This window comes from Stylophora pistillata, chromosome 5 (assembly GCF_964205215.1).
Source record: "Stylophora pistillata chromosome 5, jaStyPist1.2, whole genome shotgun sequence".
NCBI lineage: Eukaryota > Metazoa > Cnidaria > Anthozoa > Scleractinia > Pocilloporidae > Stylophora > Stylophora pistillata.
Window position 1 is genome coordinate 33,704,786 of NC_142523.1, and position 13,024 is coordinate 33,717,809.

General features: G+C 40.1%; 2 protein-coding genes across 3 annotated transcripts in view; one reads left to right on the forward strand and one right to left on the reverse strand.

The window, feature by feature from the left end:
• The first annotated feature begins 17 nt into the window (after positions 1 to 17).
• Positions 18 to 2,484, forward strand: LOC111340904 (uridine 5'-monophosphate synthase). The gene has a single exon (XM_022947824.2). The coding sequence runs from the start codon at positions 46 to 48 to the stop codon at positions 1,468 to 1,470; it is 1,425 nt and encodes a 474-aa protein (XP_022803559.2). The 5' UTR covers positions 18 to 45; the 3' UTR covers positions 1,471 to 2,484.
• Positions 2,485 to 3,987: 1,503 nt separating this feature from the next.
• LOC111340886 (F-box and leucine-rich repeat protein 13) overlaps positions 3,988 to 13,024 on the reverse strand; it is a 28,703-nt gene continuing 19,666 nt past the window's right edge. For both annotated transcript variants that reach the window (XM_088761719.1, XM_088761720.1), the window contains 10 exons: positions 10,423 to 10,521; positions 9,896 to 10,016; positions 9,272 to 9,434; positions 8,487 to 8,606; positions 7,782 to 7,992; positions 7,133 to 7,186; positions 6,933 to 7,013; positions 6,379 to 6,461; positions 4,852 to 4,932; positions 3,988 to 4,399 (listed from right to left, as the gene is read on the reverse strand). In XM_088761719.1, coding sequence (XP_088617845.1) covers positions 4,318 to 4,399; positions 4,852 to 4,932; positions 6,379 to 6,461; positions 6,933 to 7,013; positions 7,133 to 7,186; positions 7,782 to 7,992; positions 8,487 to 8,606; positions 9,272 to 9,434; positions 9,896 to 10,016; positions 10,423 to 10,521 — 1,095 coding nt within the window. In that variant the 3' untranslated portion in view covers positions 3,988 to 4,317. The remainder of the gene's footprint in view (positions 4,400 to 4,851; positions 4,933 to 6,378; positions 6,462 to 6,932; positions 7,014 to 7,132; positions 7,187 to 7,781; positions 7,993 to 8,486; positions 8,607 to 9,271; positions 9,435 to 9,895; positions 10,017 to 10,422; positions 10,522 to 13,024) is intronic.

The following is a 13,024-nucleotide window of genomic DNA, read 5'->3' on the forward strand; positions in this document are numbered from 1 at the left end:
GCAACCGCTACTCCAAGTCCACGTGAATGTTCTCCAGGTTCCAACATGGTCCGAGAGAAGGAAAGTCTGATCGAAAAGTTACACGATATTCAGGCCATAAAATTTGGCGATTTCACCTTGAAAAGCGGAAGACAATCTCCAGTTTATGTTGACTTGCGTGTGATCGTCTCATATCCGGAAATTCTGAAGCAGATCAGTGGTATGCTATGGGATGTCGCTACCTCATCGAGAGCAGATTTTTCTGTGATTTGTGGCGTTCCTTACACTGCTTTGCCGATTGCGTCTGCTATCTCTGTGGGCCAAAATGTCCCAATGGTGATGAGAAGGAAAGAAGCTAAATCATACGGAACGAAGCGGCTGATCGAGGGAGTTTTTAATCCGAAGAGCAAATGCCTGGTAATCGAAGATGTCGTCACAAGTGGCTCAAGTGTCCTTGAAACAGTAGAGGCCCTTGCTTCGGTAGAGCTAGTCGTTTCGGACGCTATAGTTTTGTTAGACCGCTTTCAAGGCGGAAAGGAGATGCTTCAATTTCAGGGTGTTACGCTTCACAGTCTTCTAACGCTCCCCGAAGTTCTTGACGTGCTTTTGGCAAAGGGAAGAGTTGATCAAGAAATGGCGGGAAAAGTAAGGGAGTTTCTGTCAAGAAACAAGTTTGAGCCGGCAGCAGTTGCCAAGGTACCAGCCAAACCAGGAAGCAAACTAAGCTTCGAAGCAAGAGCGCAGATTGCTACTAATTCAGTAACCAAAAAATTATTTGAAGTGATACGCAACAAGAAATCAAACCTGGCAGTCTCAGTTGATTTCACCAGCTGTGATAAAGTTTTGAGTCTTGTTGACAAGGTTGGGCCCTATGTTTGCATCGTGAAAACACACGTTGACATTCTGGAAGATTTCACCCCAGAATTTGTTAAATCACTTCAAATGCTTGCTGCAAAGCACAACATTTTGGTCTTTGAGGATAGGAAATTTGCTGACATAGGCACCACTGTGAAGAATCAGTACTCCAAAGGGTTGTATCGTATTGCAGAATGGGCAGACTTGGTTAATGCACATGTAGTTCCAGGAGATGGTGTGATTAATGGCCTCAAAGAAGTTGGTGCACCACTTGGAAGGGCATGTCTGCTAATTGGCGAAATGAGTTCTAAGGGAACATTGGCTACTGGTGACTACACCAAGGCTGCGGCAGACATGGCAAAGGCTCACAAAGACTTTGTCATAGGTTTCATAAGCTTGTCATGTTTGGTCAATGATCCTCAGTTTGTTCATATGACCCCAGGGGTACAGCTTAGTGCTGGAGGAGATAAGCTTGGCCAACAGTACCTCACCCCGGAAGAAGTCATTATAAACCGAGGCAGTGATGTTATAATAGTTGGAAGAGGTATCTATCAGGCTGAAGATCCTGTTCAGGCAGCAGTTCAGTATCAAAAGGCAGCATATGCAGCTTATATGCAAAGAACTGAAACTGAATGATTAGTTTGTGATATTGGAATTTATTACACAGGATTTGTGCTCAAAAGCGAAGACTTAAATTAAGAATTTTACATTCACCTTCTTCAGCAATAAAATGACTGCCAACGCAAATGAGTGCTTTAAAAAGAGCCACAGAAACATCACTTAGGATTGCCAAGGGCCTTGTAAATGTCAGGAATGTAAATGTGTTCATTAATGGCATTCGGTTCCCTATGGTCGAAAAGATTATTTTTAGAAGTGTGACATTCAATTTGTGAACCGAATGCCATTAATAAACAAATTTACATTCCTGACATTTACAAGGCCCTTGGCAATCCCAAGTGACATTTCTGTGGTTCTTTTTAAAGCACTCATTTACTTTCGTAGCCATTTTATTGCTGAAGAAGGTTACAGTATTTTAACCGAAACATCCTCACAAAGTTTTTTAGTCAGTGACAACAAAAATTTTTATTCATTCTATCTAGACCATATCCAACTTTCAATTTTCAAGAACCTTTTTTTGTATCTTTTCAAATTACTGGCATGACATACCATTTATTACAGATACAGTTGCGCAGTTTCACACCAGATCCACAAAGTTTTGATAGGGAACTCTAGGCATTGATTCAGAAGGCACTCTTCACAGACACATTTTCACAAACAAGCAAACAAACATCTATTTGGTTTGCAATATTTAATCCTGTTATAGCAAGAATTTTTGTGTTAGACAAGTAAAAGAAACCCTAGGGTGTGATGGGAAGTGGATGTGGAAGGGGGCTGCATACCCAAGACCCTCTTTCTTTTGACACATGTTTTCTTAGATCATGCCAAGAAAAAAAGTCTTCATATGAATAGTATTAAGAAAAACTTCCTTTAACTAGGGCACATGAAAAAGTAGCATTTACATAGCCATGATCACTGTAGTGACCTATGAAGATTGAATGAGGTGTGAAGTCAAGTTCTACAGCTTGTAGAGGTAATGGATTGTGTAATTATTTAAGGCAATTGGCTACTAATTAAAGGAATGTCACAATGCATGATCTCTGATTTCTTTTTGCATAGTTAGGGAATAACATCCTCTAATGGAGGATAAAAATTGTGGAAAGTGGCAGGACATAGAAAGAATAGCTTGCTTGCAGGCGGTTGTGTTTTCAAGGGCAAGATTCAGCACAGCGAATATTCATTAGCCATGTAGGATAGGTAGAAGATTTTGGACAAGTGACAAAGCGAGTGGAGGAGGGGAAAGGAGAGATCTTTTGGTTATACTCCCCCTCCCCCTTGCTTTGTCACTCATTAGAAATCTTCCACCCATCCAATATGGCAACTGAATATTCACAGCATGGAAACTTGGGCTTGAAAACACATACAGCTACCTGCAAGCAGGCTATAGAGAGAGCAAAGAGATTTAACAAAGGCAAGGAAGAAACAGACGTCTCAATGGCCCCATCAAACCTAATAAAAATGCAATTGTCTCTTCAGAGCCCTACCCCCCCCCCCTTTCCCAGGCAGGATGACTTAACTTAGCCCCACCTAGTCTGCCTAAGAACCAAAAAGTTGCATCTGATTTTGATTTCCTCGGTTGAAAAAGAACCAAGTTTTGTGTGTCCAATCAAAAATCACTAGACAATACAAAGCTGTCAGTGTGGATCCAGAAACGTTTTCATTAGGATACTTCAAACATTTATATCTGTCATCTTCCGTGGAGGGATACTTCTGGTCATGGGGGCATTTTATAAACCGGTAATCCCGAGTGTCCCATGAGCAACAGTTCTGTACAGTATACCAGAGGTGAACCGCTCTGTTACTGTCACCCCTGGTGTAAGGATAGCCGTAAAAAGCACGCTTATTGATACGAGAAAGATGTGCATTACCGCCTCCCGGATAGCTCAATGGATAGAGCGCTGGACTGTTGTGCGGGAGGTCGAGGGTTCGAGCACCGGCCAGACCAACACTCAAGGTCTTAAAATAATTGAGAAGAATCTGCTACCTTTCTATAACATCAAGAAATGGTTAGATATTCTAGTCTTCTCGGAGAGGGACGAATAAATGGAGGTCCCGTCTCTTGCAGGGTTGGGGTTGGAGACGTTTATTTCCCTCACACGAGATTACTGTGGGATGGATGTCCTCCCCTGGGGTGGGATGGGTGGGAAGGTGAGATCGATAGACTGAAACGGCTGCCAGAGGCGCCTGATGTGCTGACGTCTGTTCTCAACCTTACACTGCGCTCGTAATTCAGCCTCTGGGCTGCAAGTGGTCAGATATAAACTATATCTAGAGCGCTGCACTAGTATCGCAGAGGTCAGTGGTTCGAATCCCGTACAGGCCTGAATTTTTTTCAGGTCTGATTTTCACTATTGCTTAAATAGTGCTTTACTGCGAAGGATCGTGCACATATACGTTTCATAACCGCAGTTCATATATATGTATTTCATATGTTTGTTGTTTGATAAACTATATTCATATTCGAAAGAAGTATAAGTAAATTTGGTAAATTGAGCCAAATCGTTAGCTATCTGAAGAGCAAACAAATGAGTCTACTTGAGTTTAAATTAAATTAAATTGCATTTTTTTTTTATTTTTTAAATGCATGGATGGTATTTTACAATTTTTTTTTTACATCAATGAAATAAAATTTAACTTTCTACACTTATACAAAGTTGTGTGAATTTTAAAACATAAAAAATTGTACTTCTAACAAACCTATATACAACAATATATACAATCTAAAGCACCGTTTCAACAAGATGGTTAAAACGATGAAAATTTTGAGCTCTATCCTTCTCTTGAAACAACAGTCACATTCCTCAGGAATTCCAGCGAAAACTGTAGGCCTCTAAGGGACTTGACGCCATATGTGTAAGTGGTCGTTTAATTTCCTATAGCTGGTGATGGATCGTCAGAACTGTGGAGCACATGTGAACATTTGGTTTGAAGCTTCTGAACAGCAGATCTACAAAAGATTAAGCATACAGTCACATTCGGGGCACGAAGTATTGAAGGGTTAAATAATGAAATGAGTGATTTCAAGGAAAATGACTACATACACTAGCTGTAAAATGAACGATAAATTCAAAAATTGTACAACAGATACAGGCACGGCTGAGCCTATTTCAGATGGCGGACGGGGAGGAGGGGTTTCAAAAGATGAGCAACGAGGGCGCGACTTTGAAGGGGGGTGAGCAGCTATGCAGAACTTTGGGAGTACGGCGCACGATTCGTGCACCTCACTCCTGGAGATCTGCGTGGCACGCGCTAACGTCATTCTTTTCTTTCTTTTCTTTTTTTTTAATCACATACAACAAGATGGACTTCGCCAAAAAGGAGGAACTGCTCGTAATCAACCTTGACAATCTTGAAACACCTGGAAAACAATATCGATAGATTGGAAGGCATGAAACTTACTTTGTAACATTTCTACAGTAGAGGATCGTCAAAGACGACAAACCCTTGCATCCTTTCCTCAAGTACCGTAACGATTTGTCTCTGAAACCAAAACAAATTTTGTTACGATCTGCGTCGCTTCCGTGAAGAGTGAGGCAGTTTTGAAATGGGCGTTAACCCTTTACAACCTAACATTAGAACATAGCTAGCAGAACCGCGCAATCAAATTCAATATACGTAAGAGTGCTCAAAATCCCGATAGTGCACGCTGACAGCGTCAGCAAATGGCTCCGCCAGAAATTTTTTTTTTCGCGCGAGCGGCCATTTTTAGCGCGGGGAAAAATAATATATTTTGCGACTTTAAATGGATACAAACAGAAACTCGGCCTACTAGTCCGAAAACGAAGACAATGTTTCGACCTTTTCTCTTGGGCTAGAGTTCTTAAATGAGGCATAAAAAGAGAAAAACAACGGAAAAGGAGACTCGGCATCAGCGCCGTCACGATTCGCTTCAACTGATATTGTTGTCCATTTTTCGCGTCGGATTTGATGCACAATTCCACCGGCTATGTTTTAAAACAACTGGTTCATGCTTTCAGCTGTGCACTATCGAGTTATGGAGCACGTGGGAAGTTTGGAGAGCACTCAAGAAGCTAGAGTTGCCCTCGGCTATCGCCTCGGGCAACTCTTACGCTTTTTTCGTGCTCTCCAAACCTCCCGCGTGCTCCATAACTCGATAGTGCACGCTAAAGCATGAACCAATTGTTAATCAGTATGCATATTCTCCAAACTGTTTTCTGCATATTTCGTATTGTGCTGGCAAGGAGAATTTGTGTAACATCAAGACTTCCTTAAGTTGGTGACCAAAACCTTTATTCTCTTAATTCTTATTTTTCATTGAGGGATAATCACATTGTCTGGAGAAATTAGATACTAAGCTCTCTTGGAGGTTTGGAGCACTACTATAGATATTCAGATACATCGAACTATGATCTGTCACTGCCGTCAAGAATATATATCTCAAAACAACCAGTGTAGGTAGTTTAACCTACAAGGATTACCTATTCAAATGTAAGACTGAACTACAGAATTTCGAAATAGAAGCCAAGATTCGCCCAATTTGCCTGATGGAGAAGAAACTATCCGCGACGCATCGTACAACACTTGGCCACTTCCTAACAAACTTATCTCAACAATAAATCAGAACGAATGTAAATTTTACAAAGAGCGGAAAGGAACTCGGAGCAGGAGCAAGAGCAAGAAAACTGCCCCAAGCGCAGGAAAACGTAAGTAACCAGGTCACGATTGATTTAAGCAAAGAATCTCATTGGTTGAGGGTCACGTGAGTTTTATCATCCAAACAGAGAGCAAAGAGAGTTGCGTGAGTTTTTTTTTATCCAATCTCAGAGCGGAGTAGAGCGCACCCGGCTCACTTAAACCACTCGGCCAAAATTTTTTGGGACATCTGTTCAGAGCCTACACCGCTAACAACCATTCAAGGGTATAAATTTCTATATCATTAATTATGATTTTCTTGTCTGTACTTACGTTATATGAACACAGCCGGATAGATCTAGCGCCTCGATATAATGACAAACACCTGATAAATACTGAAGGCTTGAATCTGTCAACTTCGTAAAAAAACAAAAGATAAGTCAAACACTTTGCTTGTATAAAAAAATTCAGCTTTTTCATAGTTTACTTTAGATACGACGCTCTCTTGGAGGTTTGGAGTACTACTATAGATATTCAGATACATCGAACTATGATCTGTCACTGCCGTCAAGAACATATATCTCAAAACAACCAGTGTAGGTAATTCAAACTACAAGGATTACCTATTCAAATGTAAGACTGAACTAAAGAATTTCAAACTAGAAGCCAAGATTAGCCCATAGTTTACTTTAGTAACATTAAGGTAATCCTCGGTTTCGCATTCTCTCCTAATTGTTAATTCTCCCTCCCTATGGCTGCTACACATTTCCTTATGAATTATTTACGAGAATTTGGTGTTAGATCAGGATAATGATCACTCTTGCCGTTCACGATTCACGTAAACGCGGTGCTAAATCTCTCTATAATAAAACGTCTTACTCTCCTACCTTGTTACAGCCAGCGAGGTTCAGCGTGCGAAGTAATCGACAACAGAAGGCGAGGTTTTTAATGGCGTTATCAGTTAAACCCTAAAGGAAGAGAAACATATGTCAATCACGGTGTCCACAGTAAATTAGTCAGCAAGAGTGGCTACCAGTCTTATTCTGAAGTCATAGTTGTTTAAAAGTGTGTTCTAAGTACTCTGTACCCTGCAACAGGAAACATTGAAGTTCTCCAATTGTCTACACTGCTGACACATTTTCTGTAAAAAGAGAAAAAGACAGATATCCTTTGAGTTCAGTTATTTATCGCGTTAAACGAGAGAAATGCTGCACGACTGACTCACTCACTGATTGATTGACTAACTGACTGACTGACCAATCAACTGCCTATGTGAGTCACTGATCGACTGAGTGTCTTAGTGGAAGACCGAGTGGGTGGCTGAGTGACTGACTTACCTACTGACTAACTTACTGACTCACTAACTGACTCACTGACAGACTGACTGATTGACTGATCGACCGACTAAATGACTGACTGACTGACTGACTGAGTGAATGACTGACTGACTGAGTGACTGACTGACTGGGTGACTGATTGACTGACTACCTGACTGACCGACTGATAGACTGACTGACTGACCGACTGACTGATTTACTAACTGACTGGCTGACCGACTGATTTACTAACTGACTGGCTGACCGACTGATTTACTAACTGACTGACTGACCGACTGATTTACTAACTGACTGACTGACCGACTGATTTACTAACTGACTGACTGACTGGGCGACTGACTGAATGATTGACTGACTGCCTACCTACCTAACCTATTCTCTGGAGTTCTCTGTACGCACCTGTAGACCCAAATCAGTAATATTTGGACATTCAGCGAGCGTGATGTCACGAAAGCGCGGGTTGTTACCAAGAGCGGCCACACCTTGGTCCTGAATGTTACACCCGGACAAATCCAGTGACATGAGAGATGGGAGGGTACCCAGTAATTCTACCCCGGCGTCTGTCACGTGTTCGCAGTAGCAAAAACTGGCATACACAAGATTGTGGCATCTGAAAATCAACGGAAAATTGGCATCAGTTAAACACTTGTGTGAAGATGAACTGACGGACTTACAGAGCGTTTGAAATTTAAACGTCGTAAAAACAGATTTCACATGATTTCAAAGAAACAGACGGAATTATCTCCCTATGGATGATAAAGCTTTTAGAACTGACCTCCAAAACTTAGAATAAAAAAAAAATTCTTTTTGCTAATACATAGATACAAGTTACACAAAACGTTGACAATAGGCCATTTTACAGTTGTGTACTTTGTTGCCAAGCCTTTGATTCAGAGTGAGGCTGAAGGTGACCTTGTTGCAATAGAGACCTGTATCTACTTAGCATGATAACAAAGTGATTTACATTTGAAAGGCAGCAAGGTTTGTATCATAACAAGGTCAACCCTAGCCTCACTCCCATTCAAAGGCTTGGCAACCAAGCACACAACTGTAAAATGGACTATTGGGAAATAATCTTGAATAATTCTCTACTGTCACCCTCACCGTTGGGCAATTCTTAACAATGTAACGTCACTGACTCGCACGCAGTTTGTTAGATTCAATTCTTTCAGTTTAGCGCCTGACGAGCCTTCGACGATCTGCCGAACTCCTGTGTCTTGTATCCTGATGAAATATGAACAGCACACTGAGAACCACAGAACTCCAGTTGGAGAGCTTTACAAACAAGGCAACCAAGAATATCACCAATGGAGCGTACAAGACTTGACTCATTATTAATTCTCATTACTGTCTGCCATACAGTTCTTAAGATGTGAGTTCTGAGAATTTGGTACCGTATCAACTAATAATTCCCTAATTGATATTTTTCTTTATTCTCATCACTTGTCTGCTTGATATTGCCTTCATATTGTAAGGAGAAATTCTGTCTTGGTCACTCGTGGGAGTGTAAGGGCGAAAGGAAACCTCCACTAGGGGAACAAATAAACGTTAAATTAACAGAAGGCTCATCCCAGGTGTTAGAACAAACAAAAGTTAAGAGTGATGTAAACAAGAAAACAAGGAAACCGGCCAACAGAGCTTTGGAAAAAACTAATGACAGAAAACGGGGAAAATTCACAGCTTCCAGCCTATGAGGTATGAGAACTTTTAACTTCCGGCTGCCGTATGCGTCTTAAAAAACTCCCTATTGAGAAGGTTTGCTTGCACCGCACAGTTTCTCGCAACCTTACACCGAGTAAACCCAAATTCTCTCTTCTTCTATCTTTCCACCTTTCCAAAAGTACTTTTTTACAGAACATTTCATGAAGACAGCAGTTGGAGTTTCTTACCGAACGCAATCTGCGACATTGACCACGAGGAGATGCTTGGAAGTAGCTAAAGCCTTAAGAGCCAGATCAGTCATTCTGGGGCAGTCAACAAAGTACACGTGTTGGAGCAGCGGACAGCTCCTGGCCAACACTTTGAGTGATGCATCAGTGAGACGATTGTTTCCTTAGAAGAAAAAAGACCAATTCTGAGTCAAACGAAACCTGGCACTGCTTGGTTTTCCTTTACTTCGCCCTGTGATTGGTCCAGAAAACTCACACCACCCGTTCAACCAATCAGATGCAAAACTAAAACCAATCACGTCAGTTGGTCACCCGCGTTTTCCCGCGAATCAGGCAGTTTGCTGTTCCTATTGGCTCCTTATTTTCGCCTTAACTTTGATTGGCGGGTGTGATCACTTATTCAAAAATCAAAGGAAAACAGGTACACTAAAGCACGGGAAAAAGTGACTGACCAAATCGCGTTTGATGTTCAGTCTTGCATCTGATTGATTCAGAGGATGGCGCGAGTTTTCTTGACCAATCAATGAACGAAGAAAAGCAAAATCAATGCTATTCTGGATTACTCTGCAATTCAATTGGAAATTTCTCTAAACAAAATGATTTAGACTGACAGATTGAACTCACCTTCGACTCTAATCTTGTTAAGTCTTCTACAAGATGCTAAGCATTTAAATGCAGCATCCGAAAGTAATGGCGAGTTCAAGATCGACACGTTCTTCAATGTGCGGCATTCAGATGTCAATGCCTGCAAAATGCGAAAGAAAGGGAAAAAAAAGAAACCAGTTGAGAAAAGAAATACTACGAAAGAGTGTGACTACAACAAAACCTCGAGAGAAGCTGATGCGTCGATCAACATGAAGCATCAACATATCCCCCGGGCACCCCTCCCGTGCATTTGAAATTTGAAGATTGTCTTCTTAATAATTTCCACCCCACCTAGCGGGCTAAAATTGCGATCAAATGCCAAATAATAATAATAATAATAATAATAATAATAATAATAATAATAAATAATAATTAATAATAATAATAATAATTATATAATAATAATAATTATAATAATAATAATAATAATTAGATGCTAATAATTATTATCAAATAATATTAGAAGACTCTCAGTGTGGTCAACGAATGTAGTTCAGTTAAAATACCTGTATACAGTCATCTCTCAATCCTGGGAGCTGATTCAAAATAATCGTTGTTAAAGTGCTACAACCTCTTGAAATAAATCTGTAGCCTTCCTCTGTTACCTGAAATAATGCTAAACAAAATTAGAAAAAGGGAATTCTGTGTGGATTTGCAGGCATATTCGGTCAACGTTCGTTACAACATACTCTTTCGCATCTGCCGTTTGGTTATCTTAATAACGAGGGTTCTCAAAAGCAGGTGTTCAGTATGACCTAGTTTTTGGTTATAAAGCATACCTGATGTGACAAGGTATTGCATATCGTGAGATTCCAGATTTCTGTCACGCGATAGTTGACGAGAGCGATGCTCAAATCCACTTTCACGAGATAGAAATTGAGAACGAACAATATAATTGTTTCAGTATCAATATAGTAGAGATTCAAAACTTAGCAACAAGACAGGTCAATCTTTTCATTTTGTTTTGTTTACAACCGCACACTTAGACTTCTCGCTTAATCACTGTCTATTTAACAATTATTCGCCGAAGGCGTGAATACCGTCGAATAATCCCCGAGGCGAAGTCGAGGGGATTATTCGACAATATTCACCGAACCTGAGGCGAATAATTGTTTTAGTATAATTTCAGAGCTGAACAACAGAGAAATTTCTAAAATCATAACATTTTAGTAACATTTATTAACATTTTATTTTAATATTTTATATAAACCGCGTGGAGCGGTTTACATAGCGTCATATAAGGAACCGCTCGACCAATCAGATTGCTGGAAACTCTTTGCTCAGTTGTGAAATTATACTAATATGAGATAGATGGCAAGGAGATTGCACGCATTGCATAACGTCATGTGAAAAGAAACACGCGCCTTGCTTAGGCCTAGTTTATACGTCGCGCTACAGTCGAATTTAATTCAGACGAATTTAATTCCATTAAATTGGTCGTTCCGTCGACATAAATCGTGGCGTGGTTTTAAGCGTCGAAATCAATACGGTCGAATTTAATTCTCTTCCCAAAATGCAGTGTCTCTGGTCAGAGGTGTCACTCGAAAAACTCGCCACCGGGTCGCTGCGGGCTCGCCAAAATAAATTAAGAAAATGTATGCATTTCATTCGACGCGACGCTAGTGCGACGTTAAAACTGAAGACGCGTTATCGATATTTTATCCGTCTTACCAAGACGGATAAAACGTCAAGGACGAATTTAATTTACCAGACGAGTTTAATTCGTTTTAGACGTCGCGCTACCGTCGAATTTAATTACTTGTGGGACCTTGAATTAAATTCGTCTGAATTAAATTCGACTGTAGCGCGACGTATAAACTAGGCCTAAACTACAGTACATTTATACGCTACTAGTATACTCCTTCAAGACCTCCAGTTTCTTTTAATCAATAACACAAAGTTACAAAGCTTAGATGTATAATCACAGAGTACGACACAAAAAGTGGCGCAGACGCAAACATTTCAAGACAACAATAAAACATCATTTAAAAGGTTCAACCTTTAAAAGCAATAACAACGTTATTTTTATAGCACACAGAGTGTTTGAAAATCTGCGATGGCTGCTTCTATAATTTTAATTTGGTGGTTTAAGCTGCGCATTTAGCTTCTGTCCCTGATGGCAAAGTCTCTGGAAGCGCGAGTTAACTACGGTAAAAATTTTGATCGAAACATTTTAATTGACACCTTTTTCATGAGGTTGACTTCCCCTACCTTAATATCGTTTACAATTATTCAGGGTTCGTACACTTTTGACCTGTCAAAATTCCATGACTTTCCATGACTTTTTCCATGACCTTTTGAAAGATTCCATGACAAGAATTCAGTGTGAAAGAATGTTTGCCAACACTCTTACAATGCGTGCTTCTGTTTATTTCTAATGGAATTAAATCTGATTTTTGGACTCGTCAATTAACTTTTCAACTTTGGGTCTTATTGCTTTTCACTCATAGAGAGCCTATAGATTTTCCATGACTTTCCATAACCCACACCTAAATTTCATGACTATCCAGGCCTGGAAGATGAAATTTTGAAATTCCATGACTTTCCAGGTTTTCCAAGACCTGTACGAACCCTGTCATTGTGCTTATTATATACCAAATTCTCTCTACTGGTTAACAAAGAAATGTTAAGCAGGTGGGAGGGAGAATTGCTTATTAGATCTTGGTAATACAGTGTTGGTACCCTTTCCATATAAACCTAGCTCCTCGAAGGGTTCCAAAAACCTTCGAGGTTCTGGGTTCATTTGGCAAGGGTGAGCACAAATAGGAAACGCTACAATTATTCCTTTACACTATTAAACTATCTTTTGTCATTTGTCCTTCACTAAGTTGACACTTTCGCTTTTAATACTTAAGTCCACTACAGAAAAAATACAGCATTATGCATGCTCATAGTAAGCATTGTCACCAATTTATTTGGTTTCTCAGTCATAAAATAATTTCATTTTGTATATTAGGGAAGTACTTCCAAAAGAATATGCGGCATCATCTATTGTTAATTAAATAGTAACTATGAATGCCGGTGCAGCTTAAATTCATGGCTAACGTGACTGAATAGTTAACAAATAGATTCCGTGTTTCCGAGCGTCTTTTCAGTAAAAGAGAGAGA